The 24,331-nt window shown below is 44.1% G+C and overlaps 2 protein-coding genes across 4 annotated transcripts in view; one reads left to right on the top strand and one right to left on the bottom strand.

Moving 5' to 3' along the window:
• IQCH (IQ motif containing H) overlaps nucleotides 1-2,745 on the bottom strand; it is an 83,875-nt gene extending 81,130 nt beyond the window's left edge. The window contains exon 1 of one of the 3 annotated variants that reach the window (XM_083184370.1): nucleotides 2,441-2,745. Coding sequence is in view for 2 of the 3 variants with exons in the window: in XM_083184368.1 (XP_083040494.1) it covers nucleotides 2,458-2,508 (51 nt within the window). In the remaining variant the exon portion in view is untranslated. The remainder of the gene's footprint in view (nucleotides 1-2,440) is intronic. The other 2 variants (XM_083184368.1, XM_083184369.1) reach the window with 2 other exon arrangements.
• AAGAB (alpha and gamma adaptin binding protein) lies at nucleotides 2,662-22,450 on the top strand. The gene is made up of 10 exons (XM_083184371.1): nucleotides 2,662-2,818; nucleotides 9,617-9,807; nucleotides 11,318-11,414; nucleotides 12,659-12,748; nucleotides 12,825-12,908; nucleotides 13,410-13,486; nucleotides 15,228-15,327; nucleotides 20,693-20,797; nucleotides 21,972-22,021; nucleotides 22,158-22,450. Exons 1-10 carry the CDS (start codon nucleotides 2,749-2,751, stop codon nucleotides 22,233-22,235), a joined length of 942 nt encoding a protein of 313 aa, XP_083040497.1. The 5' UTR covers nucleotides 2,662-2,748; the 3' UTR covers nucleotides 22,236-22,450.
• Nucleotides 22,451-24,331: the final 1,881 nt, after the last annotated feature.

The following is a 24,331-nucleotide window of genomic DNA, read 5'->3' as shown; positions in this document are numbered from 1 at the left end:
CTGGTGGCTTACAATTGGAAACAGTCACAAAGTATATATTATGCTCACCCGTATAGCAGACCTCAATCCCCTAGATGTAGTGTGGGGAGAGGCAGAGAGTATCCAGCAGCTGGTGGCCGGCAGCTCAGATGGAGGGAGAGCTGCTCTTCAGCTGGGGTGTATAGTAATTCAGCAGATGAAATTTAACGGTGGGCATACACTTGTGGCAATCTATCATGCGATTCTCGATCCCTTTAAGGTGGATGGGGAGAGAAGCAGGGTATAGTTGCTGATGTCCGGCGGCTCAAGGTGATAGAAAGCCGCACTTCAGCAGAGTAATGTAAATGTACCTGTCCAGTCGCTGGTAATAATATGCCACAAGGTCTCGATCCCTTTAGCACAGTGTGGGGGGAGAGACGATGCAAACCCGCTGATGTCCGGCGGCACGCAGAATTGGAGAGCCGCGCTTCAGCGGGGCGGTAAATATATATCTGTTGGGTAACTTGCAGCAAGGTGCCGCAGAGGTCTCAATCCCCTCGGTGTAGTATGGGGAGAGGTGCCAGGTGACGCGGCTGATGTCCGGCGGCTCGGGAGATGGGAGAGCCGCGCTTCAGCAAGCGGGTGAGCGTACACCTGTCGGGGAGCGAGAAGGTGTTTCTATTCAGCCTGGTAGTGTAAAGCGGCTGGTTGTCGGTATTTAGCGAAATCCCAAATTTTTGCGGGGAGGCAGGAGGCAGATGAAAGTTCTGTAGATGGGATCTCCGTCTCAGGTAGGTTGATTACGTCAACGCGTTTCGTTCCGTAATGAAGCTGGGAACTTTATCAAGACAAGTGTATGCCCACCGTTAAATTTCATCTGCTGAATTACTATACACCCCAGCTGAAGAGCAGCTCTCCCTCCATCTGAGCTGCCGGCCACCAGCTGCTGGATACTCTCTGCCTCTCCCCACACTACATCTAGGGGATTGAGGTCTGCTATACGGGTGAGCATAATATATACTTTGTGACTGTTTCCAATTGTAAGCCACCAGCCAGCTAATAATGAGATACTATTTCATCTAAAACCGGAACTTTGCCCGATTTCTTTCAAATATATTTTCTATTTGGCAGGAGATTGATGTTCATTAATTCCATCAGCAAAGAATTATCATTGATAAATACACCAATGAGATTATAATTAATTGATTGGGATCCCATTCTCTTCTTTTTAATAATTGTCTTGTTTTTTAGATGCTGTATATTTATATGTATTGTATTTTATTTACTTATTTGTGATAAAACATTTTTCTAAAAGCAACAGTGTGTCCACAAGTCGTTTCTTTTTAGACAGCCAATGTGTTACAGATATTGAAACTATTTAAACAGCAGCGCAATTTACTCCAACCCCCTCTTTTTTAGTGATGGAAGTGTGCCCCGGCAATAAATCGCCGGGTGCGTGCTCCCGTTTTAAGCCCCATTGTAATCGCTGGTCGCAGGAGTTTGCTCCTGAGACCAGCTAATTACCTCTGTGGCTACACCAGCAGAGGTTCTTTTTCATCAGCGACCATCTCTGGTCGCTGATGAAAAGGAGACACTGAGCAATATATCTCCCCCCGTGTGTACGCACTTTATGTGTGTACCCAGGTTTAGCCTTGTATAGAGGAAAAGCTGGAAGGGATAAAGTATTAATCAACCTCTACTTTATCTCTCCCTAAAGCAGATACATATGCACAAATAAATAGATATATACAGTAGATAAAGAGATAAAACAAATAAAAATGTTGTTAATGATTATTGGCTGCAGTACTCAGCACCCAGAGGAGAATCTAATGCTGTGTACACACGGGGGAGATATATTGCTGAGCAATATATGGCTGAGCAATATATTGCTCAGTTTCTACTTTACATCAGCGACCAGAGATGGTCGCTGATGAAAAAGAAACTGCCGGGGGGAGCCCGGCAGTGGTAATCAGCTGGTCGCAGGAGCATGTTCCTGCGACCAGCGATCACCACAGGGGCAAAAACGGGAGCGCGCACCCGGCGATATATCGCCGGTGCACACTCCCATTGCGGGCAATATGGTTGCTCAGCGACCATATTTCCTGCGATTTTGCACAAAATCGCCCCTGTGTGTACGCACCTTTTCACACACTTGCCTACCTGACCCTCCCCAAGAAAATGCTCTGTTCCTGGACTTCCCTGGTAATGTATGATTGTCATCACCTGTGGTGAAACACCTTTCTTATAATTACCTAGGTCCCCACAGGTGATGGCAATCATACATTACCAGGGAAGCCCAGGAACAGAACATTTTCTTCCTCATGGAGAGGGTCAGGTAGGCAAGTGAGATCTAACAATGTAACGACCTGGCTATCTACATAGATTTTCTTTTTATATTAAATGTATGCCGGTGTTTGTGTATAATAGGCACACACTAATGGTAAGTAAGTAAATGGTGACATTATAAATGACATGCACACACCCGGAACAGCGCAGTACCTGCACTAAGAGGTGTCCCACAGGGTCAGGACCGCCAGTGACTCCGTCCATCTCATACGCCAGACTCTAGCGAGTGGCTAGTGGGACCAGTCTAGTCACCGCCGCCGCCATGGCAACGGGACGCGAACCGGACTGCGCCACTAAGATCAGAGGGGTGTGGAATGTACCATGCATCACCACAGAGCAGGGAGCCGAGCGGAAGCGTAGCAGTTGCCATGAGGAAGTTGGGTTGGGTGGTTGCCATGCGGAAGTCGGTCAGGGAAAGAGGGCGGAAGAGGCAGCGGTCTAGTCATGGCCTCTGTACCCTGTGCGCTGCTTACTAGCTGCGCGGATGGATTCATAGAAGAAGAGCTGGTTAAACGTAAGTGCCGGTTCTCTGCGTGCTCGAACATGTGGGCGGGGGGCATAGAGTGACATGCATGATTGGCACCCCGATATAATACATTAACTATGTGCTAGGTAAGCTTAGCTAATAATTCCTGTATAAATGTACCAAGCCTGGGAGTAAGAGGGGGATTGGAGTGTCAGAGCATGCTAGGACTTGTAGTGTCAAAGAAAGTACAGTACAGAGCCAAAGATAACTTATTGCTAATTTACAAGCATATTCTAATTCATAGGAAGTGCAAGTGTATAAAAAGGATATTAGTAGTAGTACGGATGGTGTAATGGTTAGCACTGCCTCACAACACTGAGGTCATGGGTTCAATTCCCACCATGACTCTATCTGTGCGGAGTTTGTATATTCTCCCCGTACTTGCGTGGGTTTCCTCCCACAATCCAAAAATATACTGGTAGGCTAATTGGCTCCAAACAAAAAGTAACCCTAGAATGTCTGTGTGTGCATGTACATGTGGTAGGGAATATAGATTGTAAGCTCCACTGGGGCAGGGACTGATGTGAAAGTTCAAATATTCTCTGTAAAAGCGCTGCGGAATATGTGTGTGCTGTATAAGAAACTGTTAATAAATAATAAATAAATGATAAAATAATATACACAAGGGACAGTTAGTTAAAAGCAAACACTATTACCCAGCATTTTACATAGAATCATCACTGAATTTAACATCTACCCCGGTGGCTCCCTCACTGGGTGCCATAGAGCACTTGCAGGGGCTCTAAGGGATGGTGGCCTAGTGCAAAATTAAATGATGTGAGCTGCAGGCTGCCAAACATAGAATATGTGAGGATAGATAGCGAATTGTTTTACTTCATTCACCATCACATAACTTGTTGTATGGATGACATAGAAGTACAATATATTTAATCTTTTTTTATTTGGCTTAAGTTTAATAACCACTGATCTACCCTATAGGTGAATTAAATTGAATGCCATGTTGACTAGCGCTGGCAATGAGTTCCTGGAGCTATTCAGTTGACCGCATCGCACCCGGCACTTAAGTTGGGAAATGCAGTTTGCCATGGCCGATCCCCGATGTTTAGTTGGGGTGAACAGTGTTTTTCAGAATTAAGTTTTGGGCATAATGATGTTAGCACCCATGGTAGGCGCGCAACTAGTGTGACAATAGTTTATTCGGGTTTCTGTTCGCACCTCGGGAAGGTCTGTCAACCGCCAGTACACTTGCTGCAGGTCGGAGGACGCGTACCGCTGCACTCGCCACGCTTCGGGTTGGTGTTGATAGTGGGGGGGGGGGGGTCTGGGGGTGCTTTTAACATAGTAATCACCCATCAGGGTGCCTGTACAATGTAAAATCGGGTGTCATCGCGTTGCATCGCATGCCATTGTAATGGCATGCGAAGCGATGTTAAAATTGTATAGGAAGCTCTTAAAACCCTAATATCGGGTCCCATCGCATACCTTAACTAATGATATGCGATGGGAACTGACGGGCGCCGTGCTAGGAAACAAGTACCAAAATATATACTTATTAGAAAAAAAATCAAGTGATAATTTATGGTGGTTGTGTGTCAGATATAACAATGGTATTTAATTGTGATAAATATAATTACATGTTTGATACAAATGATAGTTTGCCACAATATTTACCCATTTGTTAGTTATTTGGAAATGACGTAAGACCACTAAGCTTCAGCATGCTATAAGGGGCAGACAAGATGGAAGGGGCAGACTAGATGGGCCAAATGGTTCTTATCTGCCGTAAAATGTCTCTTTCTATGCTACATCTGTGGTATGCGTCATACATCTGATACATACCTTTTGAACTCTCATAGTTCTATATGGTCATTGTATGTGCGGGAAGCGGTCATCTATTAGAATAAACTTAGGTCTACAGTCATTAGGTCGACCCCACTAGGTCGACTGGCAGGAAGGTCGACCTGACTTAAGGTCGACTTGACTTAAGGTCGAATTTGCATAAAGGTCGACATGAGGAAGGTAGACTGGTCATAAGGTCAACATGGGTTTTTCACTGTTTTTTGAGCCGACCTGTGCCGACAGGCGGTATTTTATGCCCTACCATCCACTAGGGCGTGGAGGAGGTTATTAAAGCTGTGGCGAGCGAAGCGAGCCACCTTGCCCGAAGCATTGCGAGCGAAGCGAGCGATGTAAGGGTCCGATTCTCATTGCCAACTGTGTCCGTGTCGACATTCGGGACAAAAAACAGTGAAAAACCCATTTCGACCATATGACTAGTCGACCTTCCTCATGTCGACCTTTATGCAAATTCGACCTAAAGTCATGTCGACCTTGGCCCATGTTGACCTTAAGTCAGGTCGACCTTCCTGCCAGTCGACCCAATGGGGTCGACCTAATGACTGTAGACCTAAGTGTGGTCTGACAGATGTACCGATTCCGTATGTGCATTAGTGGCTCTGCCTATACATACACACACCTTACTAATCCATATTAATTATTTCACAGTGTGTTTGCAAGAGCATTTGCATAATCATCAAGGACATCTCAATTTTCTGTTATTGGTTTCTATCTGTTCTATCTGCATATATTGTAGGAAGTGTATTCTGACTGAGTTGCAAGTCTAGACATTGCATCTGTGCTTTTAGATCTTTTATGTAATGTTTGAGTGCTATTAAATACATGACTTTGTTTTCTCTACGGTTGTAAGTTTATTCCACCAGGTGGCTGTCAAAGCTTGCATTGCTGGGCACGTCATTGCTGATGCTGAGGGGGTTATGGCTCTAAATGGATTGATCCTTGTATAGTGTTTGTATTTAGATATTTGCTTTTTAAGCACTTATTTATATAGTGACCACATTCTACAGCACTACGCAGAGAGTATTTAGCCGTTCACACAGTCCCTGCCCCATTCAATCTTACTCTATACCCACCAATATCTTGGATACATATGCACATTAGGGTTATATATTTTTATGTCTAAAGACCGTTAACCTAACAGGATGTTTTGTATTGTGTGAGGACACCGATGTACTCCCAGGAAACACACACACACACGACACAGGGAGAACACACAAACACCCCCGCTGGAATTGAGTAACTGACCTGTGTGTCACATTTACCCAACAAGGCTCATAAAACAAAACAGTTATTTTCTATTGTCTTATGAATGACACATGTTTCTGTTTAGGCTTACTTATATTATTATTATTATTATGATTATTCACTTGTTCAGTGGCAACACTTTCTCCAGTTCTGTGTATTTGGGGTTTGACAGATCCCTGTTTATATTTGGAGTTTCTGTATTAAAGTAAATATAAAAAAGGAATTTAGTTTGCCAGTCACTGACACGCAGCAGAAGCAATTTATTTGTGGGAATGAGTCTGTCATTGCTAGTGAATGGAAAGCCTATATTTTCTTGTATATGGGTCCAGCACACCCAATGCTACGGCTGCTGTGTGTAGGTGGCATGCTCAGTATAACGGCAGCACAGAAACTACTGTAATAAGATCATGCACCATGCTCATAATTCTGAGGAAATGTGGCTGAAGTGATGTGCTATAACTTGTCGACATGAGAAAATCCACAGGGTTGAACTGTCTACATGCAATGTGTTGGCATGCTCAGCATGTTGACATTTGTCATTCCTGGATAATACGTCGACAAACAGTATATTCTTACCCTTTCCCGCTGGCAGTGGTAGCTCCAGCGCCTTCTCTCTGGTCCCAGTGGTGCTGTGACTGTAACTTCCAGCACAAGCCTGTGATACTACTTGTTCCAGGCAGTATTTCTCCCCCCTATCCCTAATCCTAAACCTAGAGCCTAACCATAACCTCCCATTCCGGAACTGCTAGGATGTTGACCTGGTGCATGTCGACATTGTGGCGTCAACCCTATGGGTGACGACAAGGTGACGGTTGACTGTTCAAACAGATACCACTGGTAGTGTAGTGGCCTACCCAGTTCTGGAGAATTAATTCTCCTCATCACCCCAAAAAAGCATATTTTCAGGGTTACACTTAAATTATTCATATATATATTTAAGGAAATCTGTGTGTCTGAGTAACACTATTGTGCGGATTGTGAATTGATATGTGCTGTCATGTTTCCTGCAAATTCCGGGTTCTATTGCAAGTTAGAATCTTTCTTTGTATATAAAGTTATAGAGTTCTTGAGTTCTGTAATTTTCCAGGTACATTTTCCAGGATACTTGTGGTTGCCGTTTGCGGCCCTGTTTCTATAAAGTGACTCTTAATATAGATTTAACAAGCTGAAGACCAACCAACTAGAAAACCCATGTGGGAAGTTGAGGTAGGAAGAGGAGTCGTTCTATAGGTCGCTTGAGGCAAGGATATTGCAGTTCATTCTAGCATCCTGCAGTTCCTCTTTCCTACATGGGAGGGCGCTGTCTGCTTTGGTGCTTCTAGTACAGTCAGGTCTGTATTGAGATATAGGCCACAATGTGATAGAGATCACAGCAGAAGGTGACATCCCAGGCAGGAAAAAGGAAAGGGTATGGGTCATAGAGTTGACACTATGAAGGTCGACCACTAAAGGTTGACAGGACTGAGGTTGACACATGAAATAAGCATCAAGCTTCTCCTCTTCTAGCTAAGGATAGACATTTGGTATGTGAAAGAGGGGACAGTAATTCTTAAGGAGCCCATACACGGTCCGTTGTGTAGGGCTCCGTTCTGTACTACGCGATGCGCGCTCCCACGCATCACATAGTACGGTACAAAAAGTATGTGCTGCACATACTTTTTGTACTAGGTACACATCGGAACGAATCGCAGTGCATGCACACTGCATGCACTAGGGATGTGATCTGATCCTTTAAAGTACAAAATGGACCGTGTATGGGGGGCATTAGTCAACAAAAGGGATGGCAGCCAGCATGTTGTAGAGAAGGAACGGACACAAACACTATTTTGTCTGCTTATTTCTTGTTCTCATTGGGTTCCACTCTGGAGCCAGGCTTGGAAGGCACATGTTCAAAGCACATTCCTGGGATAACATTTGTTTTGGAGGAGCAGCCTGTCTGAGAAGGGCGCTCTGTGTTTTACGACTGTCTGAGAGGAGTGCATGGCTCTTTAGTATGGATGTCCTAATAGAAAGTACTCTACTTCATCCTGGTGTACACAGTGCTTGTGTGTGTCTAACCCCTAGTGTGTAGGTACCGCATCTCCTAGAAATAAGGATGACTCCATCATTTGTAGAGCGCTGTCTAAAATGGTAGCGTTTAGAATACCGGTATCTCATGAGCAATCTTAGCGTTTGACACCAGTTTAGCTCTCCCTTTTCCATAGTGTTTCGAGCAGCAGCAATACAGGCTGTGTGACGGGTATCTGAACCAACTCATAACAGTGCAGTAAAGCAATATTTGTGAACACATAAGGCCTGATTCAGGAGGAGTTGTCATTTTGGCCACCCAGCACAGGGCAGGGCCAACCAGCTTGCCTTCGCAGCGAACCACCTGGTCTGTCTAATGATGATTTCACTCTTCTGTATCAGAGAAATACAGATATGTGCAGTTTTTCTGTGTACAACCCGGGATCCGGCACAGTGTCAGGAGGCTGCCTAATACCCCAGGAGGCCCTTCGTATTGGTTTTAGTGCCACATTCTCTGTCTGTATACATATATACATATTGGTGATCACCAATAGCATTAATTAAATGATTGCAATGTATTTTCAGGTACTTGTGTATTATTAACTAATTAAGGTATGCGATTTCAGCCTTCTCCCGGGCTGAGTATACAATTTTAAAGTTGCGTTGCATCGCATGCCATTATAATGGCATGCGACGCAACGCGATTTCACATTGATTCCCATGTTAAATGGCCCCCCCAGACCCGATTTTTTATTGTATACCCACCCTAATGGGTAATTAGTATGTTAAATGCCCCCACATTGTTAACGGCCCCCACTATGAACGCCAACCCAAAGCGTGGCGAGCCTGCGAGGGGTGGTGGTACGCGTCCTCCGACCTTTTCATACCCCCACTATCCACGTCGGCGTGGAGTTGATTTTATAAAGTGTGGCAAGCCCGAAGCGTGGCAAGCACACGCGCATAACTTCACAGGTATACACGGGGCTCGCTGCGCTCGTCACACTTCGGGCTCGGTGGCACGCTGCGCTCGCCACACTTAATAAAATCAACTCCACGCTGACGTGGATAGTGGGGGGATGAAAAGGTCGGAGGACGCGTACCGTCGCTGGCTCGCTGCGCTCGCCACGCTTCGGGTTGGCGTTCATAGTGGGGGGCAGTTAACAATGTGCGGCCATTTAACATACTAATTACCCATCAGGGTGGGTCTGGGGGGGCATTTAACATGGTAAGAAGGCATCTGGGTGCCTGTACAATTAAAAATCGGGTGAAATCGCATCGCATGCGATCATATCGCATACACGATTTTTCATCGTACAATGCCCTGCGATGGAAATCAGGGGCGTCGTGATAATACACAAGTACCTATTTTCATCTTAGCAATAGTTAGAGCAGTGTGCCCTGATCATGCTAATTCAGTTTGTTTATGTAAACAGATTATTATGGCTCAAGTTCAGAACATAGGAACTCCTGGGCTAGCATAGCAAAACTGCCTCAGAACACTATCCACATGGACGTCTACTGGGAATAGTGATCTGCCTGAAGTGTGGTGAGCGAAGCAAACCCACATCTTAATGTTGTGAACAAGTTTAACGATGTTCTGATGCAGTTCAGTTAAGCTCAGTGGTCCTCATATTCTGAGCTTGAACCTATTATTATTATTATTATTATTATTATCATCCCATGTAAGTAGACACATGTTCCCTCTGTTCCTTGCAGAGATCATTGGGACAGAGCAGCTTCCAGCACCTGTACAGGAAACAGAGGGAGTGAGACAGTACCCATGGAGGATAGACAACAAGTATTACTCAGCCAATGTGAATGTTTGTGTTGTACCCAGCACCAGCCATGTTACTGCTCCGATGTCCGAGTCTGTCCAGGCCTTCATCGTCTACTTTGACAGCACAGTGGTAAGTGGCACTGATGGCAGATACAACACAAGTGTGCTCGCAGTAATGCAAATTGGAACCTATTTCAGTGCTGTCTTCATGAGATGGTAACATAATATGTGTATGAAAATTGTTTTCCACAGTCGAGTTATGCTTTTTTTTTTTTGTAATCATTTACGATCTGCACAATTAGCTTGTTGCACCCCTTAATTTTAGTATGCTAGTGCATGTAGATGTCCCTTCTTGGTCCTTTTGAAACACCTCCTGTATTAAGGTCATTATCACCCTGTTGGATAAGGACTGTACCCACAAACCGTCATCTGTGCGCTGCGCTTTTGCACATTATGGAGTGACCCTCTGGCTCTGTGCCAAAATCCAGGCAAATGAAAAATGCAACATTTTTCGTTTCCATTTAGATCTTCGTCCGTTTACATTGACAGGCATAAAGGTCTAGCAGCAAGTCTTGAAAATGCTGAGAGTAAACAACAATGACGCAAGCCCATCTTATTCGGCTTAACGCTGCTTTCAGTGACTTGAGGCACCTTTTTCAAATTGGTGTCCTACTTCTGTAACCCTTTTTTTCTATATTGGTGCTGAAGCAGTTATACATGTGTAGTGCTAATGGTTACATCCGGTTACTGGCAGGTTCTTATTGCAAGACTTGTTGCAGTGGGGACTCACTGATTAAAGTATTGCAGGAGACCCTTGCTAAAATGGACCATACAGTCTGTACCGAGTAGTTGTCTATGCAGCTGTTTGCCCACATTTTTCCTATCGGCAGCATTGTCCATGCAGGCTGTAAGCAGAAGCAGCACTTTGTAATCGGCCCTCGGTGGAGGTATATAGGCTGCCATAGTTATAGTGTACACAAGTTGGAGAGGTTGTTAATAAAGTGTTTTGTTTATGGACATGTAACCCTTTAGTAGCCACACATAAGCCAGACCACCAGTCACTAGTTATACAGAACTGATCTAATAGTAGCTGGAATTCCCTTTTCTCTTATGTACGCAGAACAGAGACAATCCACTCAAAAAGGCAAAACCTATTGGAAAGAATAAAAGGAATATATGTAATAAATAGAATATCTGGTAATATCCTATTGAAGTCACTTTACAGGGCAGCTGAAAAGTAGCTAGATGGGGGGGAGGGTGGGGGGGGGGGAGAAGCTTTACATGAATTACATTTTCATCAGCAAATTGCAGCAAAAGCTACTAGTGTTACGTCCCTCTTCTACCGATTTACAGTCTTCTTGTTATGGTACTTTTGGATAAACTCTGCATGAAAATGTTTATCCAACTAAACAAACCAAGCAGATATTTCGGTTGGCAGAATTGAATCTTTGGGTCTATTACCCCTTTGAGTGCCAATGTCTAAAAATGCCAGTGTCGCTCACAGCGACTGTTGTGTTTTTTTGGGGTGCAATATTTACCTAAACTGCAATTAATTGACTTAAAACTAACACTTTGCATTCTGTGTCAGCATCCTTGAATATTGCCTTCACTAACAATTGCGTTTTTATGTAACATGGCAGAAGTCTGGCCTAGAGAAAGTGTCTCCCTGGCTTGCGCTGCTGGAAGACTGGCTGCTGGACGTCATGATCCTGGTGTGTGAGCGGGCATCTGATAATGGTGAGAAGCCCATCCTATCTTGTCACAGGAATGAGACTGTAACCTGTTCTTAGTTGTTTGGTTTTATGTAATACTTTCTTTTACACATTAGAATTCTTAATTCCTACAAGTTCATGTGGGGCGGGATGCTGACAGTAGCATCCCATTGGTCAGATTCCTGATTGATCACAATAACTACTTTAAACCTAACTGTACCTTCCCACAACCTATCTCTAGCCTCTCCATAATGCCACACCCTAACCATTGTACTTATCTTCTGGATCCATCGGGATGTTGACGTCCGGACCCTGACTGCCAGGATCTTGACCACATCCCCGTTCATATATATTATTGGGAAAGTGCATTACTATCTTTAGCCTTTCCTGATATTTCATTAATAGCCACTAGAGGGTCACTAGCCAATATTTAGGATAGGACAGAGGTGGCTTTTGTCCTGTGGTTTCACCTTTGGAGTGGCTAAAAAGACCCTGACTTGTTCTAGTCTCTGTATGTTTTACATTCTTAATTTAAGGTGTTTATTGTTGGAAGGGTTTCGGATTTGAGAGGCAAGGTAATCCTACATGATCTCCATAATCCACTGTGGTTCTCAAACTCTGTCCTCAGGACTCCACACAGGTCAGGTATTCATTGTCACCTGGCAGGAGCACTGTGCATCACCAACTGTCATTTAAAAAATGTACAGATGACCTTGAAAACATGACCTGTGTGGGTTTCTGTGGGCCGAGTTTGAGAACCTGTGCAATAATTTAATCACCGCCATTCTGGTGGAATATTTATGCTTTTTTAAAATGCTCAAAATATTTCTGCTAAGGTTTTATCGAACATTTTATATAGCTGCAAAACAGGGTTAGGAGGGACACTGCAATGGTGTAAGTGCCCAGGTCTCTGATTCATTAAAACAGCGGTTCTCAAACTGTGGGTCCTGACCCCAAAGTGGATCCTGACCTTCTCAGCATGGGGTCGTGACTCCATGTTGCTGACCATCAGGCTGATGACTTTTCTAATCTCAGTCAGTGATTCAAGGAGTCTGAAAACTCTGTTGCATTGTCTGTAATTTTAGACTCCTCCCATCATTTTATGCCTCCACAATGCTGCCATGTATGTGCGGTCTGCTGACTACACATGTGATGTGAGGGCCTTCTGCAGTAACTTGCTGGGGTCCTGTCATTATTTTTATTGTCTGATGGGGTCCCAGAGCAAAATAGATTGAGGAACCCTGCATTAAAGTAATGCCCTCTTTGTAGGTGTGAGCCGACAAACTGCACAGGAGTGGTGTATCCAACATGGTTTTGAGTTGGTGGAGTTAAACCCTGAGGAGCTTCCAGATGAAGACGGTAAGTTGAGGATTGGAATATGCAATATGCTGCCAACCACAGAAATGTCTCCTAAAATGCTCTTTCTTTGTTGCAGATGATTTCCCAGAATCCACTGGTGTCACCCGTATAATTCAAGCTCTAAATGCCAACGTATGGTCAAATGTAGAAATGAAGAGTGGTAAGTGCCTACAAAATAACTGCTCCAGAGGCGGGACTACCATTGGTGGAGCAGATTCTGTTCACTGGGGCCCCTGAGTACTAAGGGACCCACTGCTGCCCCTGTCACCCACTGCCATGTTGCATATTGTGAACTTGGCCCAAATTGTATTTTTGCATCGGGGTCCACCACCCACAAGTTCTGCCACTGAACTGCTTCATAAGTACGCCAGGAACAACCTTCTGCAAAATGCTTATTAACTATCATCCGAGACTTTACCCAGTAGCACCAGTGATGAAACCAACGCTGCCATGTAACAGATCTTTCCATGGAGCATGTGGTACTGTCAAGAATACATTTTGTTATAAGGCCAATAAATATTCAGTACCTATTTAGCATAGTTTCGTGGCATTCTAATATCTTTTAAATGATGTTTTCCGGAACCCCAGATTCTCCATGTGTTTGCATACCAGATGTGCATTCAACTCTGTTAGTGTTAACTGCGTGTCCATGTTGTTCCAGAACCATCCTTTGGGATCTTCAGCTCATTGAAAGCCCTGAGCCACAGCCCACAAAGCAGCGGAGATCCACAGGATAACGTGAGTGGGTGTCCTGTATCTGTCAGGGATTATGGAGACCAGATGTGTATGGGACAAAAGAGAAACCTAATTCTCTCGTCACTGATTCTCCAGCTCATGTGGAACTACAATTTCCAGCCACTGTAATTCCACTACTAATATAGACCTTGGTTGCCTTCCCCTAGAAGAAGATATACTTGTGTTATACAAAACGAGGAGTGGATCCCCACAGCGCTATTCACAGGATTTTCCTTATTGTCTTTAATATTCGACCATTAAATTCCGGAGTATTCAGGCCACAGGAAAAAGAAGAGAGAGTCTCTTGGTTACCATCACGTATAAAATCACTGGATTTATTAAATGGTAAAACACCACAGCAACTCACCTAGACTAGCTAGGAGAAGTACACCTCAAGGTTTCTTTTACAGGGCATCAACAAGGCACTCATATGAAAATAAACTCACCTAGGGCATACACCCTATATGCATCCAAAGGTTTCTTTAATCGAAGTAGACACCGGGACACTTGTATTTCATTCACAATAAAAAACGTCACCATTTATTGATAAAACAGGTACTCCAACAAACCGCTAAAGCTGCGTCCTGGATCCCTCACCCGGAATAAGGGAAATCAGGGGCAGAAAGTCCAAAGAGTGTTGTCAAGGAGGGGTAGTTAGAGTCCTGGATAAAAAATATTCCAAACACCAACGCGTTTCGAACTTTTAAAGTCCTTCCTCAGGGTGTGGTACAATTTTTAAAATGATCCTGGGGGGGTTTATATACCCTAAAACCTCCAGGTCACATATAAAACCCGGCTAAATCCTACTCTGTAAAAACCTATACAAACAAAACCATATCCATATAAAACCTAATGACAATTCATAAATAACATTATGTATACACATCCATATATTTCAGGCAAACAACCGCTTACAAATAACATATATTTGATGAGCCTTTACGTTATATATTCAAATCGCATCGATCCAGTCCATTTTTTGTAATGAAGACGTCCGTCCCCGTGCTTCCGTTTCCGGGAGCGGGCGTCACTTCCGTTCTTTGAAACGCATTTGCGGGTCATCATGCGGCCCCGTCATATCCGGTCTTGATAGTATCCGGATTCCTGTAGTGTCCGGAACGCAAGCTCATCGGTCTCTTAGAGACCATGTTCTAACTTCCGGTCTGACGTATGACGGAGCTGGTATTCTTTATAGTGGGTACTGCAGTCAGATCGTAAGTCATTGTTGTTAAAACAATATTTAGCCTTTTTTTTTTAAATATACAATTAGTTTTATATTATTGACCTCAGACTGGAATGTGGGTGGAAATAGGCAAGGCGGAAACTGGTACATTGTGGTAAAGGTTTACGGTGCCATAGGCTGTGCGCCTACTTTGTACTTATAAGGACCTCTGTACAAATAACCTTTGCTTAGGGGGCTAGCAATCGTGAAGGAAGATGGATGTGTGAGGCTGAACCGCTAGTATTGTTCTGCTATTTGTAGAACACCCACATGTATGTGCTGATAGGTTGATCCCCTTTTTATCATATCCCCATCATAATACCAGATTTCTATGTGCAGATCAGCAGAGACTACAAGTAGTAGATTTTCCATTTTACTTGGTTATTAATATCTTGCCCTAAGTGCAGAAACACAGTGGGTGTGTCAATGAATGACTACGTTTATTCCCTGTCACACATGATATTCTTTCTACCTTTCTGTCCTTGGTGAAGTCTTCAACTAAACCATAAATTTCCCTCTCAGGTCTCCGTGTCCAGTGGGGAATCTGCAGGACATGACGTAGAACAGGGACGAGTGGGGGGATCTGGTAGCCACTGTGGTTCCCAGGTTGATACTATTGTAGGTGAGTCTATATGCAGGGATACTATTCAGTTATTCATTGTGCAGTAAGCACGCTTTCAGTGTTAGCGGCACAAACCTCTAAGCAATAATAGACGGTAGTGGTTTTGTTTTACTTTTTTAGTTTATAAAACTTAATTTTCATATCAAAATATTCTGAACCACGTGATCTCTTTTCTTGCAATATACAGTGTCCAGTGATCTAGCATTATGGCATATATTGAATGTATTGCAGTACAGAGACAAACGTAACACATGTACACACTTTTGAACCTTTGCAACATCAATTATTGAAACATAGAATGAAAATACTCAAGAAATATGTTAAATTTGTAGTAAAGATTTTAGGAACAGTCTGAGGGCCTAATTCAGACCTGATTGCAAAGCCCCTTTTTCTTTTTAATGGACAACACCCTGTTGCACTTCAGGTGGGGCAAATGTAACATGTGCAGAGAGTTAGATTTGGGTGAGTTATGTTGTTTCTGTGCAGAGTAAATACTGGCTGCTTTATTTTTACACTGCAATATAGATTTCAGTTTGTGAACAACCCACCCAAATTTAATGGTCCCCATACACAGTGCGATGTGCACAGTGCATTTTAAACTAGATTGCATCGAGCTAGATCAAACTGCATGCGATGGGCTAAAGCACTGTATGTTTTGAACTAGATGCAGAGCAATTTGGTTCAAAAAGTACCTGTAGTACTTTATGTGCTGTGCGATGTGATATTCAAGGGAGCGCGCATCTCCTTGCACCTGTACATCGGACCGTGTACGGACGGTATAACTCTCTCTGCACATGTTACATCTGCCCCACCTGCAGTGCACATGGTTTTGTCCATTTGAGAAAAAAGGTGCTTTTTGCTGTATGTTATAGGAATACCATCATGTTTGTGGTGAGATAATACTTAAGGCCCATACACACTTGCAGACTTTGAGCTGAAAATCGCTCAAAACAGCAGTTTTGAGCGATTTTCAGCTGAAAATCGCCCAGTGTGTATGCCCCCCAGATTGCCGACTAGCGATGATGCGCGCTCCCGCATCATCGCTAGCAAGGTGGTTCATCTGCTGGTTTTACCAGCAGATGTAGCGATGATGGATGGGTTACCATCCATCATCGCTGTGTGTGTACGCTGCCGGGCTGAAAGATTAACCACTTTCAGCCCGGCGGACCGCCCCTCCGCCCATCCATCATCGCTGTGTGTGTACGCTGCCGGGCTGAAAGATTAACCACTTTCAGCCCGGCGGACCGCCCCTCCGCCCCGCGCCGCCGCCCCCCCCCCCCCCCCAACCCCGCCTGTCATAATACTCACCCTGTCCAAGTGCTGCTGCGCCGGCTCCACGTATCCTGCTCCGAGTCCCGGGCTGCTTGTCCCACCCTCCTGCTCAGTGCTCACCACGGAGCACTTCTCCCTCACCCGGCAACACACTCTGCTGGCCCCGCCCCCTGCTATGCTTAACACAGAGCACCGAGAGCAGGGGGCACTGCTGGCCACCAATGTTTAATGTTTAAGGCAGTAATATATACATTGCTGGCATATGCCAGCAATGTATATATTGCTGGAACCACTGGGCACCAATGTTACATTTTTAAGGCAGTAATATATACATTGCTGGTATATGCCAGCAATGTATATATTGCTGGCACCACTTGCCACCAATGTAATGTTACTTATAAGCCAGTAATATATACATTGCTGGCACACTGGGCACCAATGATTATTAATTTGCTTACTGCCCACAAATAATTATGAATTAGCCAGTAATATATACATTGCTGGCACACTGGGCACCAATGATTATTAATTTGCTTACTGCCCACAAATAATTATGAATTAGCCAGTAATATATACATTGCTGGCACATGCCAGCAATGTATATTTTACTGGCATCACTGCCCACCAATGTTACTTACAGGCCAGTAATATATACATTGTTGACACAGGCCAGCAATGTACATATTATGGGCACCACTGCCCACCAGGTTTAAAGTGAGCAGGAACGGGGCGGAACTGCGTTCCATCAGTTCCATTTTGGAGGGGGAATGTTCCGCCTCCGTCCGCATCGCTAAACAGCTGACAGCCAGGCAGAGCGGTGGGAAATCCGGATGTCTCAGAGCAGGTCCATCCGTCCGTGGCGCAGCTATTTTAAAATGGCTTGTGAGCCAATCAGAGCTTGTGGGACGGCAACAAATGAGCAGCTGCCGGGCCGCGAGCACCGATTGGCTCGCGAGTCATTTGAAATAGCCACACCACGGACAGATGGACCTGCTCTGTGACATGCGGGTTTCCCACCGCTCTGCCCTGCTGTCTCCTTTCCCACACAGTGCACACCTCTGGCACTGGGCATGTTACCCCTGGCACTGAGAATGTAATACCTGGCAATGAGCATGTATGTAAGCGGCACTTATGTGGCATAATAAAAAATGGGCATTACCATTTTTGGCATATTGTGAAATGGGCATTACCGTGTTTGGCATATAGTATAATGGGCATTACGGTGTGTGGCATAATGTGTAATTGGCATTACTGTGTGCATTTCTGTGTCCCTGTCCCATAAAGCCATGCCCTTATTTTTTTGGCACAAAATGTTCCGTTTTTATTAGGTGTTGGGTCGTTTTGCACTGTGGGGCATCATTTGAATCAGGGGTGGTATTATGTGGCCCACATTATTCTTTTCCTGACTGTGTGGCTGTGACATAATGGGGGGGGGGGGGGGGGGGGAGAGTCAGGGAAGCGAATTTCCCCACCTCACCAGGACCACTTTAAGCACTGCTGCGCACCAATGTATAGTGATTATAGTTATTAATGTAAACACTGCTAGAGCAGACCTGCAATGTATATGATACCGCTGCCACTGGCCATCAATGTATATTTTTATGGCATTAATGTATACACTGCCGACGCAGGTCAGCAATGTATATGTTGCCACCACCACTGCCCCCCAATGTATATTTTGTTGTGGCGGTAATGTATACATTGCTGGGGCAGGTGAACGGATTTCTCCCTACGTGCACAGTGGCAAATTAAATCGTAGTTGTGCACATGGGTGGGATTTTGCCCAGTCGGAGCAGAGTCAGGTAGCGTTTACCTGTTTGCTGGCCTCCGAATATAAGCCCAGCGATCAGTTCTGAATCAGGCCCCTAGAACAGTAATGCACTGAATAAAATGGCCCCTGCTTCCACCCTTGGAATTCAAACCCCGCCCATTATGTAAATAGCCTTTTATATGAAAGATTTTCAGCAAAGTCTTTCGCCTCATGAAAATCTCTTGCTCTTTGGGGAAAGTAGCTCAGTGTGTACGCACTACTTTGGTGACAGATATATCTTTCACAGATTTTGCCAAAGTCTTTTGAAATTAAAATCTTCGAGTGTGTATGGGCCTTTAGAGGTTACAGAGAATCTGTACCATACTGCCGGTGTGCAAAAAAGACTATTCATTTTTATGCAATTCAAGTTGTGTCAAATCTCTCAGTTGCCACAGTGGCACATAGCCAGTGGTTCAAAATACATGTTAGCTGCTTGAAAAATTGGGTAATGGGCAGTAGAGGTGTTTCCGCATTATCACCCCTTCCTAAATGCTAGACGGTAATGAGTCTCTGCAAGTTACGTACAGGACAACTTGCACCAACTGCCCTGTCATGGGCTATAAAGTCTCCACTGCTAAAAATCATTTTGGATGTATTGGGTAATCTGTTCTTACTCTCTTTGGTGACACAGTCAGAGGTGAAAGGGTCTATTATCATTTTCCTCCTTTATTCCAAAATTAAAATATCTGCTAAATGGATTCAAGTGCGTATTGATGGTAATCACCATGACATGATGCAGATATAAAGATCATCGGCCTCTAGAATCTGCAGAACACTTCTATCTATTTGGGCAGCACGGGTGGTGTAATGGTTAGCATTACTGCCTCCCAGCGTTGAGGTCATGGGTTCCATTCCCACAATGGCTCTAACTGTGCGGAGTTCGTATATTCTCCCGTACTTGCGTGGGTGTTCTCCAGTTCCTCCCACAACCCCAAAATATACTAGTAGGTTAATTGGCTCCCAATAAAATTAACCCTAGAATGTCTGTGTGTGCGTGTACATGTGGTAGGGAATATAGATTGTAAGCTCCACTGGAGCAGGCACTGATCCGAATGTTCAAATATTCTCTGTAAAGCGCTGCAGAATATGCGTGCGCTATAGAAAAAACTGTAAATAATAATATCTCCTTCCACTATTGGAGAACCAGAGACTTTCCCTCTAATATCCCACTACAAACAATGAAACTCTTATATTTGTTACAAAAGTATTACACAATGTTGTGAAGGGATGTAAGAGCCTAGCTTTGCTATTGCATGTTTGTTGTGGCTATTATTTGTGTCTGTGAATGCAATGCCCCTTTCCCACTGCAGCTAAAAAACGGTAAATTGCCGATTTTCAGCGCAATTTACCGTTTTAAGGCTGCAGTGGGAAAGTGCCAGAGTTGAAATACCGTTTAAAGTTAAATGGTATTTCAACCCGTTTTTAAAGCAGAGTCCTACACGTTAAAATAACGTTTAAGAGGCAGTGGGAATGCCTCTTAAACGTTATTTAGCCTCCAGGCAGTCCCAGTGCCTGATGAGGCCTAGAAGTTCTCACTTTGTGCATGTGTAATGAGTGCACGTGCATAATAAAGAGCCGCTCATTACACATGCGCATATGTAATGAGCGGCTCATTAGTATGCGCGTTCACTCATTACATATGCGCAAAGTGAGAACTACTAGTTGTCATCAGGCACTGGGACTGCCTGGACCCCCGCTGCCTCCCCACTGCCCTGCATCCCGTGCAGGTAAGTACAAGGGGAGGGGAGGTGGGGGCACAGGGCATGTAGGGGGGGGGGGGTTAGGCACTCTTTACACTTGGGGGGGGGGGATTAGGCACTCTTTACACTGGGGGGGTTTAGGCACTCTACATTTTACACGGTTCACTGCAATGGGAATGGTACTTAAATGGTATTTAAAACTGTAATCTGCTGCAGTGGGAATGCTAATACCGTTTTAAATACCATTTAAGATTACCAGTTCTTTAAACTGGTCTGCAGTGGGAAAGCAGCATAAGTTTGACTTCACTACTAACCTGATAGGTGTGTGTTTCCTGCACAGGCCTCACACATGCCAGATTTCCATTGATTGGAACAGTTTTATATATTCGGTTTAGTGCTACTTCAACATTTAATATACCTCTGAGTCCGGCACATAAAGACATGTCCCCATATAAAGATGCTGAGCTTTGTTTCTTAGGTCATGTTCATATATTAAATGGTTTTCTTCAGGGTAACTGTTGTAATGATAGACGGCCTAAAATAAACAGTTCTACAGACTCACACTCCCTGTTGTCATCTTCAGACCCGATGCTAGACCTGGATATCCGGGAGCTGGCCAGCCTAACTTCAGGAGAAGGAGACATGGAGAATTATGGTCGACTTTTCTCCAAACTTCAGGAAATGAAAGGTGAGAGACTGAACCATTTCCTATGCGGTACCTTTCAGGCTGTGAGGTGTCATGGAAATAATCCCTTCTCAGCAGCATTAAATAAACATTTTTGCATGTAGTAGGAAAAAAACCTTTAACACAACGTGAGGCTTGCTCTTCTCGGGCCCTGATTGACCTTTGTCGGGCCTGCAGGTCAGACCTATTGAATTTAAGCTCAGGGATAGGCTGTAAAATGTGTGTTTTGTGCAGGACGTAGCCAAAATTTAGACCATTCTTGTATTGATATACCTGAAGTGTCCACATATCAGAATCAGGGCAGCCATTAGGGGGTAACTACGAAGACTCCAGTTCCGGGCCCATACAGAAAGGGGGCCCAGAATTGGAATTATTAGGTATAATTTGTCATAAACAAATTCACATTTCCTTGCAGCAATGTTGAGGTTGAGTAGTGCGGCCAGTGCTGCAGACACAGGTCTCACCAGGTGTTCGAGAAGAGAAAGGTCGACAATCTCACATGTCAATGTTTTTCCTCACGGTCTACATGATGAATGTCGACATGGTCAGTATCTACATTAGACTGTGGACACGTCTAATAGGTCAGACATACATGACAATACATAAATACCAGTTTGGCAGAGATTCAATTCTTTGTGTTAAGCTGGCCATACACCTAAAGATTTATCGTCTGATCTGGCTGGCTGGAACAAACATCCGGTAATATCTGAATGACCGTTTTTGTCAGTTTTTCAGCATTTCGAAGCAAATGGCCAACTGTCATAAATTACCAGATTTTTGTTCCCATCAGCCAGATCGGACAATAACTCTTTTGGTGTATGGCCAGTTTTAGATTACTACATAGACAAGATGCTTCTACATAGGGAAAATGGCTTTGTTGGCTTTTTTTTTTTTCCCCCATTAAAAATTTTAGCCCATATGTGAGCAATTTCACACCGATCCACTTTTTTTCATCTTTCGGGATGTTTTCAAAAATCAGACAAAAAGAACATTGAATCGCAAAAACATCAGATATTTCCGAGGATCGGAAATATCTGACAAGATTGAATACCCCTATGGAGATCACCACTTTTTGTACGTGTGTAACTGTAGCAGTTGTTCTTATAAATACCCCACTTTGTTTAATCCTTCCATGAGTACTTTCCATGTTTTTTTTTTTCTTTTTTTTTTTTTTTAGATAAAGCTGCCACATTGCCACATGAGCAAAGAAAGTTGCATGCCGAAAAGGTAAATGATTGGCTTATACACAAGTAGGTGTTATCCCGGATTGGCCAAGTGTATTGCACTATAATTATAAGGAGGAGGAGAAGCAGGTCACACAGCCAGTGTTACTGGGTTTGTCTCACATCTCTCATTGTTTCAGGTTGCCAAAGCTTTCTGGATGGCCATTGGAGGAGATCGTGATGAAATTGAAGGTGTTTCTTCTGATGAGGAGAACTGATTGGTGTGCAGTGCAGGGGGACAGGACACCCAATACCTCCTCCTCTTGTATTACAGTGCTGCTTCCCCATTTCTTCTGCCTACAACTTCTTCATAGGGAACCTGATAGTGCAGCTGCATCTAGAGCTCTCTCTATGTTTGTCAGTGATATTACTTGTGTATTTATTAGAAAGTAACAAATCTAAATAAAATATTTTATATTAATTTCATCATCCACACCACTTGTCTTGGTTATATTGCTTGCGGGGATCTTGGGCCTGATTCTGGTTCACTTGCAAAAGCAAATTCACTCTCATGGGCAAAACCATGTGCACTGCAGGTGGGGCAGATGTAACGTGCAGAGAGAGTTATGCCGTCCATACACGGTCCGATGTACAGGTGCAAGGAGATGCGCGCTCCCTTGCATATCACATCGCACAGCACATAAAGTCGGTACTGCAGGTACTTTTTGAACTAAATTGCTCTGCATGTAGTTCAAAACATACAGTGCTTTAGCCCATCGCATGCAGTTTGGTCTAGCTGCGATGCAATCTAGTTTAAAACGCATTGTGCACATCGCACTGTTTATGGGGACCATTAGATTTGTTTGGGGTGTTCTTAAACTGAAATCTAAATTGCAATGTAAGAATAAAGCAGCCAGTATTTATACTGCACACAAACAAAATAACTCGCCCAAATCTAACTCTCCCTGCACATGTTACATCTACCCCCCTGCAGTGCAGCATGGTTTTGTCCATTTGCTTTTGCAAGTAACCAGAATCAGGCCTCTTGTGTGTTTGCATGTGAACATCACTGAGATAATCATTCCTGGGAACCTGAGTAAGTATACAGGGTGTGGTGGAAAGTGATGGTCATTCTATTCTATGTTATGGCCTATGTCTCTCCTAACCTCTCAGAATTGTTCTAGTTAATTGGGGAATAATTAGAAAATGTATCTGGTAAGTGCTGGTGTATGCACATGTGTGGTAATTATCCCTGCTTTACGCTGCGTCTATTTCAGCTTTAGGGCACTAATATGCAGCTTTTAGTTTTCACTTCGAATATTTTTCATGTTTTTTTTTTTTTTTTTAATCCTTAGTGTTCGTTATACATTATACACTTATCTGGGCAATCCACCTGGTAGCAAATCTTCGATTAGGCGTACATACCAAATAGCCCAGCATGCCTGCCTGGTGCAATACTTTTAAAGTGTGAAGTGGACCACATTGAGCAGTGTACGCACTGCCGCAGCTGACTTGACAGAGCTTTCCCCTGTTCCGCTACAGAATAGTAATGGGGAAGTGTCTCCTCCCCAGGGGAGGAACCCAGATGTCATGCAGCCATACAATGACATAACTGCTGGGTTATGGGGCCTACACATGGGGCGATGTCGGGGCATTTTCTAAGCTATTTCACTAGATCACTTAGAAAATGCCCCTACATCGCTCCGTGTGTAGGGGTCATAGCGACAGCGATGCACGGCCCTGCTCGTCGCTATTGCCCGGCGATAAATATCCAGAATGTGGATGTTTATCTCTTAATCGCCGGTCAGGGTCATCGTTCTCACTGGAGATCACTGGCCCTGACCTTGCTCAGCACACAGCGCTGTCATATCGCTGTGTGCTGATTGACCTTGCTGAGCGATCTAGCCTCACTCAGAATGATCGCTGCATTTCCCCGTGTGTAGGCCCATTACAGGCTGCCAGATAATGCCCAACTCATCAAGCGTTGGCACACGTGCGTGGAAATTGATGGGGACTACATTGAAAAGTGCATTAACTGAGTTATCACGTACAAAAAAGTGTTCAAATGTGTTCACAAATAAACTTATCAATCCAGCCTCGCAATGGATGTTTCCTCAACAGTTAGTGTAAACTGAAATGGTTAATAGGTCCTACAAAGAAATATATGGTTAACCCCATGATCTATTGTTGCTGACATGCCGGGGAGGGAGGATCCAGTTCCCATGCTTCTCATGTGGCCTCATGTTAGAGAGGGAATCTCATGGTGATATCAAACTGTTCTGTAGATTGGGTCAGCAGGAACCACTGGAGCAGGCCTGGCCAATCTATGGCTCTCCAGCTGTTGTGAAACTACAAGTTCCAGCTTGGCATGCTG

The sequence above is a fragment of the Crinia signifera genome, chromosome 4 (assembly GCF_055691185.1).
Source record: "Crinia signifera chromosome 4, ASM5569118v1, whole genome shotgun sequence".
NCBI lineage: Eukaryota > Metazoa > Chordata > Amphibia > Anura > Myobatrachidae > Crinia > Crinia signifera.
The sequence above is the reverse complement of the archived record's forward strand: the minus strand, read 5'-3'. Positions and strand labels throughout refer to the sequence as shown.